Source organism: Lissotriton vulgaris, chromosome 10, assembly GCF_964263255.1.
Source record: "Lissotriton vulgaris chromosome 10, aLisVul1.2, whole genome shotgun sequence".
Taxonomy (NCBI): domain Eukaryota; kingdom Metazoa; phylum Chordata; class Amphibia; order Caudata; family Salamandridae; genus Lissotriton; species Lissotriton vulgaris.
In genome coordinates, this window is record NC_141698.1 from 1,122,190,686 (window position 1) to 1,122,215,209 (window position 24,524).

The following is a 24,524-nucleotide window of genomic DNA, read 5'->3' on the forward strand; positions in this document are numbered from 1 at the left end:
TGCTAAAAGATCAGTTGCGAAAATTAACGGATGATCGCTACAAGAATTGGAGGGATTTTTTGTTTCAGGCATTATTAATTTTGAATAATCGCCCTTTGTTACATGCTGAATCCCCTTTGATGCGTTTGTTTCCTCCAAATGTTGATGTAAAGCCTAATTCCCTATCCAACACTGTCATGTATTGGGAAATTACCCCCGGTGCTTTGGCTCCATGTCGAGCGACCCCAGGTTCTGCAGGCCTAATCCTGCATGCTTTAAGTGATGCAAATTTAAAAGGAAAAGATCGAATTATTGTTGAAACTGGCATTGGTGTCTGTATACCTGCCGGTAGTTTTGGATTAATTGCCCCCAGATCAGGCCTTGCCCTGAAAGGTATTCAAGTGCTCGGGGGAGTAATTGACAGTGACTATCAGGGAGAGGTTAAGGTTCTCTTGCTTAATAGCAGTGAGACTGACTTATTGATCAAAAAGTCTGACCGTGTTGCTCAGTTATTGATTATGTCTGTCTTCAGTGGTGAGATAAAAAAAGGCTCTGCCCCAACGTTGCTAACTGTGCGAGGACAAAAAGGCTTCGGATCGTCTGATCTTCCTGGAGCTAAAATATGGGTGCAATCGCCTAAAAATCCCCCTGAACAGGCTGATATTATTGCGACCGGTCGTGACAACACCGTTTTGGTGATGAAGCCAGGGAAAGATAGCTGGGAAGCTGTCCCAGCTGATAAATGTTACTTACGAGAATGATTAAGGCCTGTGTTTGTATTTTCTCAGATCATTCCCTGGACTGCTGCTGCAGGATGTGTCGTCGTTGGACTCCTTTTGGTCTGCTACGCCGGGAGAGGAGACGATCCACCGACTTCGGTTGATTGGAAATCCCGAGTTCTGCGTTCGACATGGACTACTTCTTCCAATTTCTGGATTACTTTGGCTAAGAGAGTGACGAACTCTCCACATTTTTGTCTTACCCCCATGAGGTCTGTGACTGACATTTTGGCGACCTGCCTGGTTGCCGTCCCAGCATCTACTGTGACTTTACGGCATGTCTTTAATATTTCTAATGCCCGACCAAATGTTATTCTGGGCGATTTTGCGGCCCATGAATTTTGCCCCTTATGTACTGTTCTTCCTGACCTCGATACCCCTATTCTTTCCCGAATTACCACTTTCAATATTACTCCCGGTGACCTGTGTTTTATGATGACATGTGACCCCAAAGCTATCACCGAATGTCTTAGGTTGAAAATACAGGCCGCAACTTCTTTTTCAGCTCATCAACGATTACTGTGTTTAAAGAGACTTCCAAGTTCATGTTTTTCTGTTAAGAACAATATGACATGTAAACGTTTATTGGTTGCCCCTAGTTATTATCGTTCCATGCTGTTACCATCTGGCTGGCTCTTTTCTTGCGGGAATTCGTCTTGGCCATATATTCCCGCAAACATTTCCGGTGGTCCATGTGCTATCACTAGATTGAGTTTATTAATGTTTTCTTCGCATCCTAGTTCACATTCCCGTATGATACGAGATTCAATGTCACTACATGAGGACTGTGATTCCTCTGTTCACCTTTTCTCCAAGTCGGAATACCTTGGTTTAGCTTTTTCTATTATTGGAGTCCCTGCATTGGCCGTTTATAATGCAAAAACCATTGGCAAGATGGCCTGTTGGATGGTTAAATCCATCAATCAAACATCTACTGTTTTATCTGACCTGTTATTAGATGCCCAGGGTGAACGTAGAGCGATTTTACAGAATCGCGCAGCAATTGATTACCTTTTGTTAAAACATGGCCATGACTGTTCTGATTTTGAGGGCCTATGCTGTTTTAATTTGTCCGACCATTCTAAAACGATCCAAGCCCATATTGACAAACTCCACGACTTGACTGCAGAAATTAGACAACATATTGATCAGGGTTTATTTGACTGGCTCTTTAATTGGTTACCCGACTTGCATTCTCTACGACAGATTTTAGGGGGAGTTATTGTTGCCATTTGTATTTTAATAGCTGTGTGTTGCTTTATTCAGTGCATTCCTTCTCTGCTTCAGTTTTGTAGACTTAGCAACAGGCATAGGTCAGTTAACTTTGTTTCTTATTATTCTTCTACTGATGTGAGTTCTATATAATTTGTGGTTAATAGACTGGAGTCAAGGGGTGTAATGTAATGGCTGACTTTTTCTGGCTCCTTCAAGAGGGAGAATGATGGAGAGTGACTCCAGCCTATCACCCCTATAGCATAGGGATTAGGACTATAGATAGGGTCCCTGTCTCTTATATAGTAGAGTATTTTCGTGTCCCTTTCCCTAGAGTAGGGCTTATGAATTTAAGTTAGGGGATAGATACATAAGTATTAATCATGGTTTGCCCATTTACTAACGTGTTAGGATATTTTCCATGGAGTTACGCATATTGCGGGCCCTGTAGGCCTTAACCGAGACAGACTCCATCTTGCTCTCTGCCTGGTAGCTCGAGAGGCCCTCTAGGTCAAGTGTAATGTTTTAGTTTCAAGCTGTTGTTCGCTTGGAGAGAACCGGCTCAGGCTGGCCCTTATCGAAGGAATGTATTTTTCTCCACTCCGAAGACACAACTTCAGGCCGGCCGGCTGGGAACGTGTCCTTGGTACGGGGAGGTACAAGAATTTGGTGGGCGGCAGGTTGCTGGCCGTAGCTTTCCATGAAAGAACAGGCTTTGATATTAGCGAAGGTGTTAGTTAGTCGACAGTCAGTTCGTAGGCGGCATCTAGCCGTTAGCATCTCTGCTATTAATTATTTCATGGCAGACAGTCGCCATCTTTGAAGTCCGAGAAAGATTTAAGACCGAGACTCTCTGAGAAAGACTGAAGGAGAATTAGCGCGGAGCGCATTGAAACAGAGAGAGAGAGAGACACGGTAGCTAATAACCAACAAGGTTCCAGTGGCTTGGAGGGAAGCAGACGAGGTTGAGCCTAGCGGTGCAGACGTGTACTTGTGACGGCTGGGGTGTGACTACAAGACGAGCCAAGACACAGAGACGAGAAGGGAACCTAGATGACTGCTGAGTCCCGACTTCATATTAATAAGGTGATATCTGCCCCTTCCATAATAAGTGCACGTTCTAATCTTTACCTTTCCTTTGCATAATTCATGTTGCATAGTATTGTGTTATATGTGTTTATTGACAATAAATACCCTAGTTCTTAGTGAACGGATGTGTGCCGAGTATTCTTGTTCAATTTTGGTAAACGTGGCTTCTAGGTGATTATTGTTTGTTTGAATGGACGAGTAACCCCAATCAGGTAAGTGGTGATCACATAAATAGGGGGCGAAGTGGACCTTCGATGCCAAGGATAAGAGGCACATCATACTATTTGGAAACCGTACCAAATTCTATTATAGTTTTATCCCAAGTAGACAAAGGAGAAATTGTTCCGATAAGTACTCATAGGAATGTGGTCGTCGTTGATATGCGGCGTTAATGAGAACGCTGGGGTGGATTACCAGCGCGTATACCCACAGGATTGTGGCTTGTGTAAGTGAGAGCGTCAGGGGGGATGACTGGCGTGTAGGTTTGCCGGATTGTAAACCGTTTGGAAAGGAGAGCATTGGGTTCTGCAGGCCCATGTGTAGACGCACCGGATTGTGTGTCATATCTGCCCTGGGGTAGATCAGTCTGGGTTGGAGTGGCCGCGAGACTAACTGATGTGAATAAGATATAGTAGAAAATCTATGCATGTTTATTGCTGTTTCCCCATCCTTAGGTACGACCTGTATATACATATATATATATATATATATATATATCCATATCCATTGTGAATACGTTCTAAGGAGGGAGGTGAGTACGTTTTGGCTGGGTTATAGGGGCCCCTGGGGGCTGATCCCATCTAAGCGGAAAATCCGGCCATTACAGCCCCCCCCATAGCTACGCGGCTGGCCCCGTGTTTATTTCCTCTGCGGGGCTGTGGAGGAAGCACAAAGCACGCCCCCTTCTGCGTGACCCTCCTATGATGGGCTGGCTGAGAATGAAAGTCTTACCATTGTTCGCTACGGCGCGCGCACTCCTGAAAACGAAAGCTATGGTGGGGGCGGGACTTCCGCCTTGTGCGCGAAGCCCGCACCCACGAGTGCCTGACCCGAGGAGCAGTGGTTGAGGCTGCAGATCTCCGGAGTGGCGGTAAGTGCCCTTACTTGTAGGGGGGTAGAGGGGGGGGGGTGCGCTTGTGTGTGTATATGTATGTGTGCGATGGGGGGCCTTGGTGCACGTGTGTGTGTGCTTGTGCGCGCGCGCGTGTATGTGTGGGTGTGTCCGGGGGTTTGTGTCTATGTATGTGCGTGCGTGGGCGCTGGGGGAATTGTCAGAAGAGGTGCGGCGTAGAGTGTGAGGCGAGGTGGGGGAGGGGTGGGTGCAGTATCGTGGGCAAAGGAGAGAGCGGACGAGGCACTGGGAGGCATGCGAAGGGGGGGCGAGAGTGCCGGGATAGTGGGCAATTGAGGAACATCAGCGATGTGAAGAGTGGGGTGGCATAGCGAGCGCTGAGCAGTGCTGCTGCGGAAGGGACATGAAAATGGTTGATCACCGGAGTAGCAACGGCATAAGGGGCCCGTTGCTGGAGAGTTTTTAAGAGGTGCGCATCTGTCGGGGGGGCGGGTGGCTCCCGTATTGGTGGGGATGTGTGTGTCTGTGTGCATGCGTCTGTGTATGCGTGTATGCGCAGGCGTGTTTGAAGCTTCTCAGGAGACAGTGGCTGAGCGCGCGGCCCGCGGCAATCGCCTCAACAGGAAATGCGCGCGGCCGGGACTGTCTCCTGGGGAGCATAGTCGCTGACAAAAGATCTCGGGGGAGACGCGCTTCCGCGCGTTGACGCCGAGACCTAAAAAGGGAGAGGGGGCCTTTTCCATCTTGGCTCTCAGTGGGCTGATGTTGAGCACCTTGAGATCTCTGTGTGTGATGGGCACTTTCAAGGCCGGGGCTTATGTGTGGGGCGAGCAGGCCAAGAGGTAGTTGCCCTCTGATCTGAGTATGCTAATCCTCCCTTAAATCCTTTCTGCAGCTGCTCACGTCCAGGTCCTGAACCCCAACCTCCTCTCATCCCCCCTAACTCCCTTCTGCTCCCCTTTTCTTATCCTGCCCCCCAGCATGTCTCTCACCTTCCATTTGGTGCTGTGTCAAAGAGGTCCATGTACAAATGTGTGCACAACCAGCTGAGCCAGCACACTGAACATTTCAACCCACTCAACAAATTTCAATCAGGGTTTTGATCAGGACACAGCTCTGAATCGGCCATTGTCCACATAATGGACGACACCCTTAAGATACTATACAATCACGACTCGTGCTTGCTCATCCTCCTAGACCTTTCATCGGCATGTGCCATGGCCAACCACAACACCCTGCTAAAGTACAAGAAAAAAGAATGGGGCTATCTGGGAAAGTGCTTGCTTGGTTTGCTTTCTTCCTACAAAATCGCTCACAACGCATCAAACTTGGAAACTCACTCTCTGACACCTCACCAATAAGGCGTGGAGTCCCCCAAGGGTCGGCCATCTCACTCACACTCTTTAACCTATATATGGAACCACTAACTGAAATCCTCAACCAATCGAACATTGCATACCACATGCATGCAGACAACACACAACTAAACTTAAAGATATCCTCCTCAGACGATGTCATTCAACTAAACAACACTTTTATCAAACCCCAGACCTGGCTCTCTCCAACAACCTCAAGCGCTCTGAAAACCGAATTCCTTCTTTTCTCCCCACAAAATTGCTCCTCGCACAGCCAAGATTGGCTCAAGCACCCAGACGCACTCAATTGCAAACCTACCATCATTGACTCCAAGAACACCCTTAGAATAACACTGGACAACAATCTAAATATGAATGCTCACATCAGTGCGACCACACGCAGTGCGACATTCCAACTCAGAACACTGAAGACATTGAAACCATTGCGACCACCTTCAGACTTCACACAAGCAGGACAAGCACTTGTGGTCTCCAGACTAGAGTACGGCTCGGCGACCCTGTCAGGACTACCCAAAGCGAGAACAGCGCCACTCAAAACAACTCTTAATGCAGCAGAAAGACTGGTAACAAGAACTAGAAGATTCAAACACTTCACCCCATCCCTTAGGTATCTAAACTGGCTTCCCCTTGAGGCAAGAACTCCACTGAACATTGCCTGCCTCGCACACAAAGCATTACATTGCAAGGAGCCAAGTTACCCGGCAGAAATGATTTGAATCTGCGGTGGCAGTTGCTACTTAAGAAGTGTTAACTCTCTCAGGCTTGAACCTCCTAGAGTCGACAACAAAAAACTTACACACGATCTTTCTCCGGCGCAGCGCCAAGGATCTGGAACTCCTAAACACCCAAGATACGCTCTAGCCCATCGACCTCTTGTTAAAAAAAAGAGGTGAAAAAGATACTAATGAATCGATTCCTTGCATAGTCTTCGGAGTCGCAGGACACAAGGATTGTATCAAGGACAGCAACTTTTAGATGGATCAGAGGCACGTCATTTACAGGAGAACTCTCGAGAACTCTCGAAAACTGGAGAGGAGTTGGCCTAACGGCTAGGGCACTCCACCTCGGACCTGGGGAACTGGGTTCGAGTCTTGGTAACGATGCAAAAAGCATCCTGTGATTCTGGGCAAATCACTTAATCTACCTGTGCATAACAAAAATGAATGTGTGTCCTCATGTAATGTAACTGGTGCTATGTAAAGCGCTCTGATACCCGCTTTGGGTCAAGTTTGCGCTATATAAAACTCTGCAAAAAAATAAACTCTGTTCCTCGGGGTACCTGGATCCGGAGAGTTTCAGAGCAGCAGCAAATACCCACCGCAAATTTGCTAGAACCATGAAGACTAATGGAATATTAATGGACCAACTGTTGTATAATTGTGCTATATGTTGCGTCAGCCATTGTGACTCTTTACTTTGCTTTACCTGTCAATGCCTGTCATGTTGCTCTTTTAACCCTATGTACAGCGCTCCGATACCCATGGGTCATGTGCGTGCTTTATAAAACACTCTAAATGAATACAAATGAAATGAAATGTAAGGTGGGCAGGAGGCTGAGAGATGTGTGCTCACAGGAACCCCCACTGCTCTGAGTGGTACAGCCAGTGATTCACCTGTGAACACTGAAAGGTCATACCACGGGGGTGCGGGGCGGGGGGGCGGGGGCAGGCAGGAGAGATCAGAATACTGTCCGGAAAGATGGGAAGGTTGTGGGCAGGAGGCACCTCTCCAGCCTTCCTCAGCAAGGTTGCTTCTCTGTTTCTCCTGGGTGCAAGCCACAGACAGAGTCAAGGAGGGGCCGAGGACGACATGCCCGGGGTCAGGGCACAGTTCAAAACATACTCCACGGCGCTCAGTGTGGGAGTTTACTACGTTCTGCATCTTCTCTGGGCAGTGAGGTACTTGCAGTTTTCTTTCCACCCAGAAATGCAGGACACAAACTAAAACAACTGAGCTGAGGAAATATTTTTCATCTATGGGGATAGGGGCGCCAAGCTTGGTTCCGCCCGGAAGGCCCCCCATGGGTGTTTTAAAAAACAAGAGTAAGTCGGCCAAGAATGGGTGGGGGGGGGCGAAAGGGGGTTATGAGCAAGTGAGTAAACGATGATCATACCACAAACAGGATATGACGTGTCCGGCGTTACAAGACTGGCTCTCGGATACCCAAGAGGCTCGCCACAGCTTCCGCCCTGCACGAGCCACCGTCCTGGCGTGGGGCGGCCGCCTCGTGGCCATGAACCGGGACTCTCAGCGCTGCACCGATTCTCAGAAGCACCTTTAATAAGGAAGGCATTCCTCCTATGAGCGTCGCCATTAATCTGCAGAGCAACAAAGGGGCCGTGATCGAGGCACACAGAGCCTTGTCTGGGCGCAGCCTGGTGTCCCATGGGGCGCCTGGTCGAAAAGAGGTGGAGGGAGGGGGCCTGGTGCAGGGTACCAGCTGAACCAGGGCTGGAAGGTGTGGCACCTGCTATAATCCGGACATGAGCCAGCATCTGAGTCGGCCGCAGGCTGGGCCAACTATAATAAAGACACGCACTGTGGATATGTCACTGGGCCAAGACCCAGAGCGGTCCTGAGCCCTTTTATTTATACCGAGGGCGAGCCCGCCCTCGGGGTGCGTGAGTGCGCGTCGAGCATACGTGAACAGGCCGGGTGACTCCGTCACTGCATCCCTCCAATCTTTCAGATACAGAGACCCTTTCGGGTGGGTGTGCAGTCTCTCTTGGCACACCACGCAAAGTCTCTCAGTCTCTGGCTGGGGGTCGGGTTTGGCCGGGGTCCAGACCTCTGGCTCCGGGAGATCTCTTTTGCTTCCGACCCTTCCATGTCCTTCTCTTGCTCGGGGAACACAGTTCCAGAGTTCCTCAATGCTTCCACCTCCTCCACTTCTCTTCCCGCTTGATGTTGTACAGGCTCTGAGCTGCCTGGAGAGGCATCCGTGGGGGCGGCCCAGTGTCTGTCTTCCAACTCCTCCATGACTTGGTCGGTAGGTGACCTTCCATCTGCGCCTTTCCTAAACCAGGAAGTGCTACTCGTGACCACACGGGTTCCCCTCATAGCCGATACCATGGTGCGGTGTACATTAATGACCTCCCATACTTCGGGCTCATACGGGGTGCAATACTTCCAGCTAGGGTGATGGTCCTTCACCACAACTCGGTCCCCAACGTGGATGCTCATGGACTGGGCTCTCCGAGCTTGGCTCGCCTTGTCATTGGATGCTTTTCTTCTGGCCTGGGCTGTACTTGATCCAGCGCTGGGGGACTCCACAATGAGTTTGCCAGAATACTGTCTCTTAGGGCTTTTCGGAACATGAGGGGAACTGATGCTCACTGGGTGGTGCTGTGTGGGCTTTTACGATAGGCACTAAGAAATTGTGAGAGGCAGTGCTCAGCATCTTCTCCTTTCTCAATCCCGATTCTGAGGGCCTGGTTCATTGTACGCATGAACCGCTCCACCTCAACATTCGCCTGGGGCCACTGTGGCGTGATCTTTCGGTGTTGAATGCCTCTGGAGGCCAGGTATTCTTGGAATCTCTACCTTGGAAGGGCGGCCCATTGTCGGATTTGATCTCATCAGGCAGTCCCATTATGGCGAACACGCGCTCCAGAGCTGTATTGACATGGTGAAACGCTGTCTACAACACTACCTCCACCACCGGGAACATCGAGTGGGAGTCAACAAGCACCAGCATGTTTCGTCCATCCGAAAACAACCCAAATTTGATGCTCACTTTGGACCACGGCTCCAGACATGGATCTTCAGTTATCACCGGGTGAGGTGGAGGGTCGCCCCAATGATGTTGCAGGAATTAAATGTGCGTACGGCTTCCTCGACCATGGCGACAATACCCGGGAATCAAACTTTGCTCCTGAGTCTGGCTTTGGTTTTCTAGACTCCTTGATGGCCTTGGTGTGCTAGGCAGACCTCCTCCTTCTGCAGGCTCCTCGGAATCACAAGGGTGTTTCCAAGCAGAACCACTCCATGAAGGCCTACGCTGAGCTCGTTCTGCACTCTCCACACTTGCTGTCGGAATAGCCTATCCTCGGCGGTAAGGAAGCTGAGACAGTCCAGGAAGTGATGCCAGTTTCTGTTTGCTAACGTGGTCTTCACCTTGATGAGGCACTCATCTGATTCGGTTGCTCTCCCGATGTCTTCTAACGTGAGGGCGATGGGACATGCTTCAAGAAGGACCATCCGGACAAACTCTTCGGTGTAGTCTTCGTCTGCCAGTGCACTGAGTGGTACGATCGGGCCAGGGTGACGCGACAAGAAGTCAGCAGGGTTGTTGGCCCCTGGCCGGAAGATCACCATTAAATGGTATGCCTGTAGCTGCACCGCCCACCTCTTGATCCCTGGTGGGGCAAGTCGAGATGTATTGGCGAAGAGGGGGACCAGAGGCTTTTGATCGGTGACCACTCGGAACTTATGCCCATACAGGTATAGATGGAAGTACTGGCACGCCCATCTAATGGCCAGGGCCTCACGCTCTATCTGTGCGTACCGCACCTCCGTGGCTGTCAGCGCTCTGCTGGCATACGCAGTTGGGACCCATTCCTTGGATTCGGTCTGTCACTACAGGAGGGAGTGATGGACCTAGCCTCTCCCTGAGCCCTAGCTTTAGCGGGAGCTCTGACACATGCCTACAGGGTCTTGGCCTGACTTCACCATGATCCCTGGCTTTGGCCCACCGCCCACTGTCTTTCTTCAGTATGGTGCTGTGCGGGGGGACAGTTGTGCGGCATGGTGGGCGACCTGAGGCCCCGTGTGCTGTGGTGTCGGTTTTTTTGTGGCATGTGCTGCATTGTCGGACCAAGTGGGTTCCTTGTCACAGAAGAGCACGGACCCAGATTCTACAGTGGGAGCCGACCCTGCTGCCCGATTACGTTGGTGCGTGTGGGGGAGATTAATTGTGGGGCTTAGCTGGGGGACCGGTTGACTAGGGGACAGTGCAGCTTCAGGAGGGGGTGCGGGCAATTGTGCGGGTTGCGGGTGGCCCCGGCCCTCTGCTAACATGCAGCTTGAGTTGCCAACTGTGGGGGGGTGGGGGGGGGGGGGGGGGTGAGCCAGGTACCGAGCGGGGTGTCTGCTGCCCCCAGTGATCATGGGCAGGTCCCAGTGTTTAATAACATCAAATGTTCTAGCTGTGCAGCTTGTCGCGTGCGCAACACGCAGTGGTGCCGCGGCGTGTGCCATGGGACTGCATCTGTGATTGCTAGGCAGCCAACGCTGTGCACCTGGCTTGTGAATGACATGATTCCGTGCCATCCAGTGGCTTTGCCAGGCACAGGTGTTTTTTCTTTGATTGCTTTGAACGGCGGGTGGGGGGGGGTGCGGCTCCAGGATTGCCTCGCCTGTGTCTTGTTTCACAGAGCAAGGGAGGAGAACGAACATTAACGTGTGGGACGTGTCTGTGATAGGATTGCCGATCCTGGTAGCGCGTGTCTCATGTGTAATGTAGCGCTGGCGAATGCTGATTCTAATCTTACGCAATATTGGGCGTTTCTACGTTTGGGTCGCCTTGTTCAGCTGCAGGTCAGAACTTTTGTAGCCCGTTGTCGGCATCTCTTGATTAAGAAGGCCCGTAAGCCGACAGTGAAAGTGTGGGCGGGGCTTCATCCTCGGGGCAGTATGTTTATATATTAAAGAAATGCCTTATCTTTTAAATTCTAATATTTATAGAGGATATGAAACATATTACGGCATGATGCAATATCTGAGTTCTTAAGAAAGATGATCAATGAACAAGATAATAAGGCCTTACTGCCAAGACTACCGACCATGGAGCTGTGGAACCAGGACCGAGCCTCAGCCTCCGCATCCTGGGACTCTGGGCATATGACTTCTAATCCCCGTGTCCTTTTGGGGAGTTGTCTATTTCTAAGATATCGTTCACATTGGTGAGACTGGGAGGATCTCAGCTGGGGAGGCAATTTGGATGCAGATAATTGTCTGTTTATAACCAATCTCCGTGCGGACCTCTTTTCCATCCAGGGAGCCCATACAGGTTATGATATTCATAGGGCACGCATCATCCCCAGGGGAACGTCTGAGTGAAATAGGGGATTCTCTCTCAGCGCAAGTTCAAGCAGATGTTCCTATGACGAAAGCAAGTTGGTAGTGGTGACTAGAGTCGGTTGGCTATGGCCACAGTGTAATTTGGCTCATCAGGTGGGCAGGGAGCGAGGGGCTACCTGCCCTGGGATCGCTCGTAAAATAACCCACCATGTTGACATATTTGTTATGCAAATAAACCTGAAGCAGTTTTCTCCACAAAGAAGGTGTCTTGTCTGTTTATTTCTCCAGAAGATTGCTGTATGGGGGATGGAGAGAGTTGCCGATATTGGCACCAAGGTGAATGTATGGATTCAGTTAATTCATCTCTCTGGCCTGCTGGGACATCCCCTACTCTCCAGGCTGACTCAGCCCCAGTCCCACCTGCTCCCACGCGGCTTGAAGCTTAAAATGTTTACTCGCCATCCCTTCTCCGCCAGGAACGTCCTGTTCTCCAAACAAACAGATCCTGTCTTCATGGCGACGAGGCCAGTCCCTTTGTCCGTGAGGATCAATGCGCAGGTAAACAAGGGCGTGGCGGCCTCGACTGAGCCCAGAGGTCCTGTCCTGCTCACGGCCCTGCTGAGAGGAGCTTGTAAGGGCCAAGAGCAGTGTGGGTCCCCACTCCCTGGTCTCGGTGACCAACGTGCCTGGAGGCCTGGCTGCTGCTGAGACGGGGGGCCCAGGGATGGAACCCCAAGGGACACCTTTACCTCAAGGGATCGAGGCTGGACCCAAAAGGAGGCACCAGACTGGGCCCCCAAAGCCCACTCCATGCACTGTTATGCGATGCAAAGACCCTCGTGGTCACAGTACTGCTATGTGATGCTAAGACCCCTGCGATCACCTCCAGTACAGCTATGTAATGCTAAGACCCCTGCAAGCACCTCCAGTACTGCTATGTGATACAGGCACCCACACGGTCTCCTCCAGTACTGCTGTGTGATGCAAGGACCCGCACGTCACCTCGAGCACTGATATGTGATACAAAGACCAGTGTGGACACCTCCAGTACTGCTATGTGAGGCAAAGACCAGTGCGGTCACCTCCAGTACTGCTATGTGAGGCAAAGACCAGTGCTGTCACCTCCATTACTTCTATCTGATACAAGCACCAGCGCTGTCTCCTGTACTCCTGTGTGATGCAAGCACCGGCGTGGTCACCTCTAGTACTGCTTTGTAATGCAAGGACTCGTGCAGTCACCTTCATTACTACTATTGAATTTGAATTTGATCTTTATTGTTTAGTTAATTTAAACCATAACAAACTTTCTTTACAATGTCCTCACCAAATATAAAATAACCTAAACAGAAAAATCAAATAGACATTAATTAAAATAAAACCGAATTCCAATAATAACTTTCCTAAAACCATTAAATAAAAGCTTCCTTCAGGCTTAGTCCTCAGTCTTAATAATTGTTAAATGTTACATAGTCAATGATGTGATTGCTTTCAAACCTTTTTCAAAGGCCAACAAAAACTTTACCATCTTACAGTTCATTTGAGGAGCTGTTGAGTCCAGGCCTCCGATTACTGCTGTCCTGCATGTGCGTATTCTCTTAACGAGAAAGATGTTCTTCAAGAAAACTGCTCGCTCCCTACTCAGCTTTTTACAATGACATATTATATGAATTAAATCTTCCTTAGTGTAACCGCAGTCACCTTCATTACTACTATATGATGCAATGACTACTGTCATCACCTCCAGTACTGCTATGTAATGAAAGCACACGCACAGTCACTTCCAGCACTCCTATGCGATGCAAGGACCCGCGCAGACACCTCCCGTACCTCTGTGTGATGCAAGCACCTGTGCGGTCACCTCCAGTACTGCTATGTGATGCAAGCACCTGTGCGGTCACCTCCAGTACTGCTATGTAATGCAAGCACATGCGCGGTCACCTCCCGTAACGCTATGTGATGCAAGCACATGCGCGGTCACCTCCAGTACTGCGGCGTGATGCAAGCACCTGTGCGGTCACCTCCAGTAACGCTATGTGATGCAAGCACATGCGCGGTCACCTCCCGTAACGCTATGTGATGCAAGCACATGCGCGGTCACCTCCAGTACTGCGGCGTGATGCAAGCACCTGTGCGGTCACCTCCAGTACTGCGGCGTGATGCAAGCACCTGCGCGGTCACCTCCAGTACTGCGGTGTGATGCAAGGACCCACGCGGTCTCCTCCAGTACTGCGGCGTGATGCAAGGACCCACGCGGTCTACTACAGTATTGATATGTGATGCAAGCACCCATGCGGTCCCCTCCTGTACTGCTATGTGATGCAAGCACCTGCGCGGTCACCTCCAGTACCTCTGTGTGATGCAAGCACCTGTGCGGTCCCCTCCAGTATGCTGTTTGATGCAAGCACCTGTGCGGTCCCCTCCAGTACTGCTGTTTGATGCAAGCACCTGTGCGGTCCCCTCCAGTACTGCTGTGTGATTCAAAGACCCACGCGGTCTCCTCCAGTATTGATATGTGATGCAAGCACCCATGCGGTCCCCTTCTGTACTGCTATGGGAAGCAAAGACCCGCGCAGTCACCTCCAGTACTGCTATGTGATGCAACGACCCCCACAATCACCTCCAGTACTGCTATGTGATGCAAGGACCTTTACTGTCATCCACAGTTCTGCTATGTGAGGCAAACACCCACACAGTCTCCTCCTGTACTGCTTTGTGATACAAGGACCCACGCAGTCACCTCCAGTACTGCTATGGGATGCAAGGACCCACGCAGTCACCTCCAGTACTGCTCTGTGATACAAGCACTAGCACTGTCACCTCCAGTACTGCTTTGTGAAGCAAGGACCTATGCTGTCACCCCCAGTACTGCTATGGGATGCAAGGACCTAACCTGTCACCCACAGTACTGCTATGTGATGCAAGGACCCACGCAGTCACCTCCAGTACTGCTGTGTGATGCAATCACCCGTGTGGTCACCACCAGCATTCCTATGTGATGTCATGTTCTGTGAAGTCACTTCCAGTACTGCTATGTGACTCAATGACCCCCATGGTTTCCTCCTGTATCGCTATGTGATACAAGCACTCATGTGGTCACCGCAAGCACTCCTATGTGATACAAGAACTCGCGTGGTCACCTCCAGCACTCCTATGTGATACAAGCACTCATGTGGTCACCTCCTGCACTCCTATGTGATACAAGCACTCATGTGGTCACCGCAAGCACTCCTATGTGATACAAGCACTGGTGTGGTCACCTCCGGGACTCCTATGTGATACAAGCACTCGTGTGGTCACCGCAAGCACTCCTATGTGATACAAGCACTCGTGTGGTCACCTCCGGCACTCCTATGTGATACAAGCACTCGTGTGGTCACCTCCTGCACTCCTATGTGATACAAGCACTCATGTGGTCACCTCCAGCACTCCTATGTGATACAAGCACTCGTGTGGTCACCTCCAGCACTCCTATGTGATACAAGCACTCATGTGGTCACCACAAGCACTCCTATGTGATACAAGCACTCATGTGGTCACCTCCAGCACTCCTATGTGATACAAGCACTCATGTGCTCACCGCAAGCACTCCTATGTGATACAAGCACTCATGTGGTCACCGCAAGCACTCCTATGTGATACAAGAACTTGCGTGGTCACCTCCACCACTCCTATGTGATACAAGCACTCGTGTGGTCACCTCCAGCACTCCTATGTGATACAAGCACTCATGTGGTCACCGCAAGCACTCCTATGTGATACAAGCACTCATGTGGTCACCGCAAGCACTCCTATGTGATACAAGAACTCGCGAGGTCACCTCCACCACTCCTATGTGATACAAGCACTCGTGTGGTCACCTCAAGCACTCCTATGTGATACAAGAACTCGCGTGGTCACCTCCAGCACTCCTAAGTGATACAAGCACTCATGTGGTCACCGCAAGCACTCCTATGTGATACAAGCACTCGTGTGATCACCTCCAGCACTCTTAAGTGATACAAGCACTCATGTGGTCACCTCCAGCACTCCTATGTGATACAAGCACTCATGTAGTCACCTCAAGCACTCCTATGTGATACAAGCACTCGTGTGGTCACCTCAAGCACTCCTATGTGATGCAAGCACTCATGTGGTCACCGCAAGCACTCCTATGTGATACAAGCACTCATGTGATCACCTCAAGCACTCCTATGTGATACAAGCACTCATGTGGTCACCTCAAGCACTCCTATGTGATACAAGAACTCGCGTGGTCACCTCCTGCACTCCTATGTGATACAAGCACTCACGCATTCACATTCAGAACTGCTATGTGATGCAAGGACCCACGCGGTCACCTCCAGTTTTGACATGTGATGAAAGCACCCATACGTTCACCTCCAGCACTCCTATGTGATACAAGCACTCGCGTATTCACATTTAGAATTGCTATGTGATGCAAGGACCCACACAGTCACCTCCAGTATTGACATGGGATGCAAGCACCCATACGTTCACCTCCAGCACTCCTATGTGATGCAAGGGCCCGCGTGGTCATTCTATTTTGTCTCTGGGGAGTGTTCGCCATGGGTTGTTACAAAATGCGACAAGGCGGTATTAAGGCGGGACAATTAAACCTTTTCACCAATGAACAGCCTCAGGGTACGGTGGACAAGGGCAAACACCAATGAAAAATATGAGCAGGGCTTTAAGTCCATACTCCAATACAGCATGGCTCGCAGAGCAGCGCATGCACTGCCCAGGCTCGACCTAAATAAACATGGGTGGAACATCTTTCTATGTTCAAGCAGCCAAACAAAGGAATTCACTTCCCACAAACATAGGATTCTTTGACATTGACAACCATCTTAGTTTCAGAAGATCGGTCAAGAGCTGGCTGTTCCCCACATGACGTCTATACTTATAACTCAAGAATGTACCACAACTGTATACTCAGGCAGGACAAACTGTACTTCTTACGATTTGGAAAATAGCTATAGTTATACGAGTGCACGTCACTGTAATCTAAACTGTGCCTCCTCCTATACATAGATACATTTATAGTAGGGACACATGATATATTACACCACGGGATACATGTGTATATCAAACCATCTCACAATTGCTGCTAACAGGTACATATAGGTGCATATGTGGAGGGTTACACCTGATACCATTAACGACTATACATGGCATTTTACTACATGCTAAATGTGGACAACAGACCATGTGAATATTGCTGCATCTATGTACACATGGGTGTTTATATAAAGGGGGTTGTTTAATAAAGCAAACAAAACTCTACGAAGCATCATATATATACTGCTCTTCCATCCCTGAACTCTCCCCCTACTCTAGGGCATAACCATTATGGCGAAACCTGCACCAAATCGTTTATTAGCCGATGGTCAACAAACGTGTTTCAGCTACAGCCTTCGCCAGTGTTAATGACACCCCGTGGAGCAGCATGTTAATAAAGTTTCCTGCCTATGCACAGGCATCGAAATGGGACAAAGATCACTTTCGAAAACAGCACGCCATCTTGGAATTCACTCACATAAATCAATGAGTACCATTTCCCATGTTTACCTTCACAACTATAGGCGCGCACATGTATTATAAACCCTACGTTCTCCAGGGTTGTACAATTCTTTTTAAAGTGATCATAGGTGGTAATTTTGCCGTGGATAGGCAAACTTTATTAGCATGCTGCTCCACGGGGTCTCATTAACACTGACGAAGGCTTGTAGCTGAAACGCGTTTGTTGACCATCGGCTAATAAAAGATGTGTGTGCCACTTTCCCTCTTGTGAGTGCGGTTATTCTTAAATGATGTTTTAAGATTTGGATTCAGAAAGGGGGGTGGTGATGGACAGAGTATCTGAACTAAACAGAACACTCGTACCCAGTCAACAGATCAAGGCTTGATCCATCACCGTTTTTTAGCTCACTGCACCAACTGATATTCTCTATGTCATTCTAGTATCCTTAACCCATAATCTTACTCCCCTGACTTGATAGCTGGTCTTCACTCCCTCGCTTTTAGCCTCTATGCGTGATCTCGACGCTGCTCCGGATCAGCGTTGAGGGGAAGGCAGGCGATTAGTCATGCAGTAACCGTTGCTTTACTGAGCAGTATGGAAGGATCCCCCCAATACCACGCATAGGCTCATGAGGTTATCAGACTGAGAACAATAAGTTATCTTCAACGCCTATTGGGCGCAACTGAACTCACCTATACATAAAACATTGTTAGGTACATTACGCATTTTTTAATTTTTATTTAAACACTTTTACATTTCATGTGAGTAAGGTGAGGATAACGTGCATATCCTTGTCCTGAAGAAGGAGCCCTTGCGCTCCGAAACATGTTGACACTCTGAAACGGTTGTAATACCCTAGTACGTATATCTACAACCTCACTCTGCACATTTTTAATAATACCAGCCGAGGACATAATAAATTATATTTTTTTCCTACGCGCCAGGTATTTTTTAAAGAAACTCACTTTTTCCACCTCACTTCACTCACACTCTCCCTTAGAACACACTCCCTCACATAGTTCACTACTAAGTGCTCCTACGTAGTCGTGAGTCATAGCACGCCGCATCCCGTAGAGTGGTGCGAAGGCCCCGATGATGAAGCATGACACCAAGGGGCCTGTTGGTGTGTGTGGGGCATTTAAACAACACTGTGTGCTCCCCATCACTTTAGGGACCACTACCACTTTCTGAGTGGATTCCACTTCCAGCTGTAAGGTCAGGTCTCCGAGAAGGTTGTGATGGCTAGCATCGAAGGCGAGTGGTACGACGAAGTCTGTGGTGGTGTCAGAGAGGTTGGTGCCCTGTCCTGGTGGTCTGTACCTGAGAGTGCGCTTAGGGTGATGTTGGCTGTGATGTGGCGCTTTAAGGACAGGTGTTCCATGTCGGAGGATGAAGCGTCCATCCGTGGACGTGGTGCAGCTGATGGTGTGCTTGTGAATGATGACAATTCCACCTCTGGGCTTGGGAAGTCTGTCTTGCCTGGCAATCTTGTAGCCAGAGGGATGGCTGTGACAATGCCTGGTGCCAATGCAGGGTTCAGTCAAGTTTCTGTGAGAAAAAGTAGGTGAGGGGCATTGCCGAGCAGTGGGTCCCAGATATCTGTAGCGGGTTGGGTGAGTGAGTGACTATCAAGTAGCATACATTTGAGTGTTGAGTGTGGTTGCAAGACTGTGTGAGTGTCAGAGAGCAGGATGTTGGGTGCTGCCAGTGTGGTGTTGGGTCTGGGTAAGTGCCTGAAAACTTGCAGGAAGTGCAGGAGAATGCTCCCTCAATGTTGTGTGATGCAGTGAGCCGGCAGTGTGTGGAGCTGCAGCCGGTGCTGGGGGTGCGGTGGGTCGCAACATGGTAGCAGCTGGAGGAGGAGGGCCATGGTTCCTGCCGCTGGGTGTGGTCCAGGTGCGGACAGACGCAGACAGGCTGCCTTTGGCGTGTTCACTGTGTGCGTCCACTGCTCATCCACTGTGAGGCAGCCATTAAGCAGGTCCTGGGAGGGGGATTAATGTCACTTCCTCAGAAGAAGGATGATGGGAAATCCAGTAAAGTCACTTCCTGTTCAGATGAATGTTGGGAAATCCAGTGATGTTATTTCGTGTGCAAATTGTGATGATAAATTCAGTGATGTCACTTCCTGTGTAGATGGTTGAAGGAGAATCCAGTGCTGTCACTTCCTGTGCAGTTGAATGATGGGAAACCCAATTCCTAACAGAGGTATGTCTAGCACAACAAATCACCAAAGAGCCTAACAAAGACACTAACTTAAGAGTGTATAGCATAACACAGCACAGAGGAGCCTAACAAATGCACTAGCACAGGTGTGTGTAGTACAGCACAGAGGAGCTTAACAGAGGCACCAGCACAAGTGGTGTGTACCGTAACACAGCACGGAAGACGCTAACAGAGATGCTATCATGGGTGTGTGTAGTACAACAGAACACAGAAGAGCTTAACAAAGTCACCATCATAGGTGGTGTAGCACAACACAGCACAGCACAGAGGAACCTAACAAAGGCACTGGCATAGGTTTCTATCAGGCCACAGAGGAGTGTAGCAAAGGTATATATAGCACAACATAACACAGAAAAGCCTAATAGAGGTACTGACATCGGTGTGTGTAACACAACACAGAGGAGCCTAACAAAGGCACTAGCATAGGTATGCAAAGTACAACAGAACGCAGAGGAGCCCAACAGAGACACTAGCATAGGTGTTAATAGCACAACACAGCACAGAGAAGCGTAACAAAGGCACCTAGGTTTGTGTAGTACAGCACAGAGGAGCGTAACAAAGGCACTAGCATAGATGTGTGTAGCACATCACAGTGAAGACTAACGCAGGCACCAGCATAGGTGTGTGTAGTATAAAACAGTACAGAAGAGTCTAACAAATGCACTAGCACAGGTGTGTATAGGTTTGTGTAGCACAACACAGCACAGAAGAGCCTGACAGAGGTGCTAGCACAGGTATGTGTAGTACTAAAGAATAAAGCGGAACCTAACAAAGGCACAAACGTAGGTGTGTGTAGCTCAACAGAACACAGAGGGGTCTAACAGCGGCCCTCATAAAGGTGTGTATAGCCAGGACCACTGGAATGATGTGATTGTGCGGACGCAGCGCTTCTCGCATTGTGCTTTTGCCGTATTTGCCACGTCATTCATCATCTGCTGCAAAACGTGCAGATCATAACAGTAAAAAACACTTTCTAGCTCAATCGGTTCAAAAGTTACTAAAAAAGCAGCAACGTGTTCAAGTGCAGTGGAAGGCCCTTTGCAAAGGTCGAGTATCACATATCTATTGCTATATGTGGGTATTAAAGTGCCACTAATGGGGTGCAACCATTACCCAAATGGTATTAACAAGTGTAAAACGTCAAAATAATGAAGTAATACTATCACAAAAGATGCCACATCACACAACAGAATTTGCATTTTCTTGCTGCACAATTTACTCACCGCTGCCACCTAATTTGACCCTCTGATGCCGCATAATTCCAGTGTCCCTGTTTATAGCACAACACAGAAGAACCTAACTGAGGCACGGGCATAGGTGTGTGTAACACATCACAACAGTCTGGCACCGTAGTGTAGCACCGTGGGGCACATGGCAGTGTGGGTAGCGCACACCTCCCGCCCACCCCCACACACATTCACGACCCTTACCTGGAAGCGTAAGCACACCCACACATTCACCCCCACCCCTTTCTTACCTTGTTGCTCATACGCGCCCATTCCATTCCCTCTGCCCCTTACCTTGTAGCACACGCACACACGCCCATTCCCTCTCGCCCCTTACCTTGCAGCGCACGCACACACGCCCATCCCCTCACGCCCCTTGCCTTGAAGCTGTGCGCCTTCTCGTAGTTGCAGTGGTGAGCGCACACATTCGCCCCCTTACCTTGCAGCGCACGCACACACGCCCATCCCCTCACGCCCCTTACCTTGAAGCTGTGCGCCTTCTCGTAGTTGCAGTGGTGGTCGCTCGGTGCCAGCGCCGCCCTCCGCACCAGGGACGTGATCTGTGAACAGGCAAAGAGCTTGAGAGGCTGACAGAGGAGCGCCCCCACAATCCTCCTCCCGGCCCCCGTCACCCCCATAAGCTCCCTGAGCCCCGGGTCTGGCCTGTCTCCCAGGGGCCCCTCGCCCCAGGGGTCCTCCTCCTCGGGGTCCCAGAGCCTGCGCGCCTCCTCGTCCCCCGCCAGGCCCAGGGGGCGCAGGCCGGCCAGGGGGGCTCTGAGGTGTGCCAGGAGCGTGGAGGCGGCCGTGGCCCACTCGGGGCAGCCCACCGGGTGCTGCATCTCTGCGGGGCCCTGTGTGCCAAGGAAGGAGTGCGGGGCCAGGGGCAGAGGAGCCGAGCTCAGGCTGTGCTCCGCTGCTGAGTGCGAGGGCTGGGGTGGAAGGGGGCTCCTCACCCCCCGCAGAGGATGCCCCCCGCGGGGGCACAGCTGCCGGGGTCCGGCGCTTTGCTTCCAATTACAGGCTGGCATCGCGCCAGGGCATTAGGCGCCTCGGATTAAGGCCTCCGAGGCACATGATGCGCGCCCGCCGAGCCCTCATAGACCCCGTGCCCGCTGCAGGGGGGTGGGGCACAGGCTAGGTCAGCAGTGAGGGGCGGGGGGGGGGGGGGGTTAATCCTTGGAGTTTCTCAGAATTGCTTTTTAAGTCAGAAACATTATTAATCTAAGTGGTCGGCTTGTTTCGGACCCCACCCTCTTCCGCCCGAAGGGGGTCGGGGCCGGGGGCAGAGCTCTCGATAACTCTGCCCCCCTCCAACACACGCACACGCACACACTCCTCCACTCGCAGGGGGGTGGGGAGGGGGACAGATCACGTCCATCGACACGAATCTGATCTCAACCCCAGTGCATCCAATACTGGCACGGACCTGGGGAAGGGGGGTGGGGGGGAGAGGCGTACATGGACGTATTAACAGGCAGGTAGGGCTGGGGCGGAGTCCGTTACTTGGGAGGTGAGCCATGCGGGGGAGAGGTGGAGTGGGTATAAGTGTGAATGAGTCCGTTACATGCCAGAAGAGCACCTGAAGGCAGGTAGGCCTGGGGAGGGGGCAGTTACATGCCCGGAGAGCAACTGAAGCAGGTAGGACTGGGGTGGAGAGGGCAGTTACATGGCAAGAGAGCACCTCAGGGGCAGGTAGGCCTGGGGGAGGGGGCAGGTACATGCCAGGAGGGCACCTGAGGGGTAGGTAGGACTGGGGCGGGGGCAGTTACATGCCCGGAGAGCATCTGAGGAAGGCAGGACTGGGGTGGAGGCGGTTACATGCCAGGAGAGCCCTTGAGGGGCAGGTAGGAATTGGGAGGGGGCAGTTACATGCCCAGCGAGCACTTGAGGGGCAGGTAGGACTGACTGGGGGACGGGGCAGTTACATGCCAGGAGAGCACCTGAGGCAGATAGGGTAGGAGAGGGGGCAGTTATATGCCAAGAGAGCACCTGAGGGGCAGGTAGGACTGGGAGAGCGGCAATTACATGCCAGGAGAGGACCTGAGGGGCAGGTAGTACTGGGGTTGGGGCAGTTACATGCCAGGAGAGCACCTGAGGGGCAGGTAGTGCTGGGGTAGGGGCAATTACATGCCAAGAGAGCACCTTAGGGGCAGGTAGGACAGGGGGAGGGGGCAGTTACATACCAAGAGAGCACCTGAGGGGCAGGTAGGACAATGGGAGGGGGCAGTTACATGCCAGGTGAGCACATGAGGGGCAGTTAGTACTGGGGGAGGGGCAGTTACATGCCAGTAGAGCACTTGAGGGGCAGGTAGGACTGGAGTGGAGGCAGTTACATGCCAGGAGAGCACCTGAGGGGCAGGTAGTACTGAGGGAGGGGCAGTTACATGCCAGGAGAGCACCTGAGGGGCAGGTAGTGCTGGGGTAGGGGCAATTACATGCCAAGAGAGCACCTGAGGGGCGGTATAACTGGGGGAGGGGCAATTACATGCCAGGAGAGCACTTGAGGGGCAGGTAGGAATGGAGGGGAGGCAGTTACATGCCAGGAGAGCACCTGAAGGGCAGGTAGTACTGGGGTTGGGGCAGTTACATGCCAAGAGAGCACCTTAGGGGCAGGTAGGACAGGGGGAGGGGGCAGTTACATACCAAGAGAGCACCTGAGGGGCAGGTAGGACAATGGGAGGGGGCAGTTACATGCCAGGTGAGCACATGAGGGGCAGTTAGTACTGGGGGAGGGGTAGTTACATGCCAGTAGAGCACCTGAGGCATGTAGGACTGGGGGAGGAGCAGTTACATGCCAGGAGAGCCCTTGAGGGGCAGGTTGGACTGGAGGAGGGGGCAGTTACCTGCCAGGAGAGCCCTTGAGGGGCAGGTTGGACTGGGGGAGGGGGCAGTTACATGCCAGGAGAGCACCTGAGGCAGATAGGATTGGGGAGGGGCAGTTACATGCCAAGAGAGCACCTGAGGGGCAGGTAGTACTGGGGGAGGGGCAGTTACATGCCAGGAGAGCACCTGAGGGGCAGGTAGTACTGGGGGAGGGGGCAGTTACATGCCAGGAGAGCACATGAGGGGCAGGTAGTACTGGGGGAGGGGCAGTTACATGCCAGGAGAGCACCTGAGGGGCAGGTAGGACTGGGGGAGGGGCAGTTACATGCCAGGAGAGCACCTGAGGGGCAGGTAGGACTGGGGGAGGGGGAAGTTACATGCCAGGAGAGCACCTGAGGGGCAGGTAGTACTGGGGGAGGTGCAGTTACATGCCAGGAGAGCACCTGAGGGGCAGGTAGTACTGGGGGAGGGGCAGTTACATGCCAGGAGAGCACCTGAGGGGCAGGTAGTACTGGGGGAGGGGCGGTTACATGCCAGGAGAGCACCTGAGGGGCAGGTAGGACAGGAGGAGGGGGCAGTTACATGCCAGGAGAGCACCTGAGGGGCAGGTAGGACTGGGAGAGGTGCATTACATGCCAGGAGAGCACATGAACGGCAGGTAGTACTGGGGGAGGGGCAGTTACATGTCAAGAGAGCACCTGAGGGGCAGGTAGGACAGGGGAGGGGGCAGTTACATGCCAGGAGAGCACCTGAGGGGCAGGTAGGACAGGAGGAGGGGGCAGTTACATGCCAGGAGAGCACCTGAGGGGCAGGTAGGACTGGGAGAGGTGCATTACATGCCAGGAGAGCACATGAACGGCAGGTAGTACTGGGGGAGGGGCAGTTACATGTCAAGAGAGCACCTGAGGGGCAGGTAGGACTGGGGGAGGGGGCAGTTACATGCCAGGAGAGCACCTGAGGGGCAGGTAGGACAATGGGAGGGGGCAGTTACATGCCAGGAGAGCACCTGAGGGGCAGGTAGTGCTGGGGCGGGGGCAGTTACATGCCAAGAGAGCACCTGAGGGGCAGGTAGGACATGGGGAAAGGGCACGGATCATGTCGAAACTCTGATCAGGTGTCGGGGCTGGGGCAGGAAGAGTCTCGTGACAGCTTTCACTTTGCGCTGCCGGTGACCCTCCAGCAGGCGCTCGCGCTCGCCCC

At 51.5% G+C, this 24,524-nt stretch overlaps 1 protein-coding gene across 4 annotated transcripts in view; it reads right to left on the reverse strand.

The window, feature by feature from the left end:
• CHN2 (chimerin 2) overlaps positions 1–24,524 on the reverse strand; it is a 461,718-nt gene that overhangs the window by 99,335 nt on the left and 337,859 nt on the right. For 3 of the 4 annotated variants that reach the window (XM_086942203.1, XM_086942205.1, XM_086942206.1), the window contains one exon: positions 20,984–21,061. The exons of the other annotated variant lie outside the window; for it this stretch is intronic. In XM_086942203.1, coding sequence (XP_086798329.1) covers positions 20,984–21,061 — 78 coding nt within the window. The remainder of the gene's footprint in view (positions 1–20,983; positions 21,062–24,524) is intronic. 4 annotated transcript variants of the gene reach the window in all.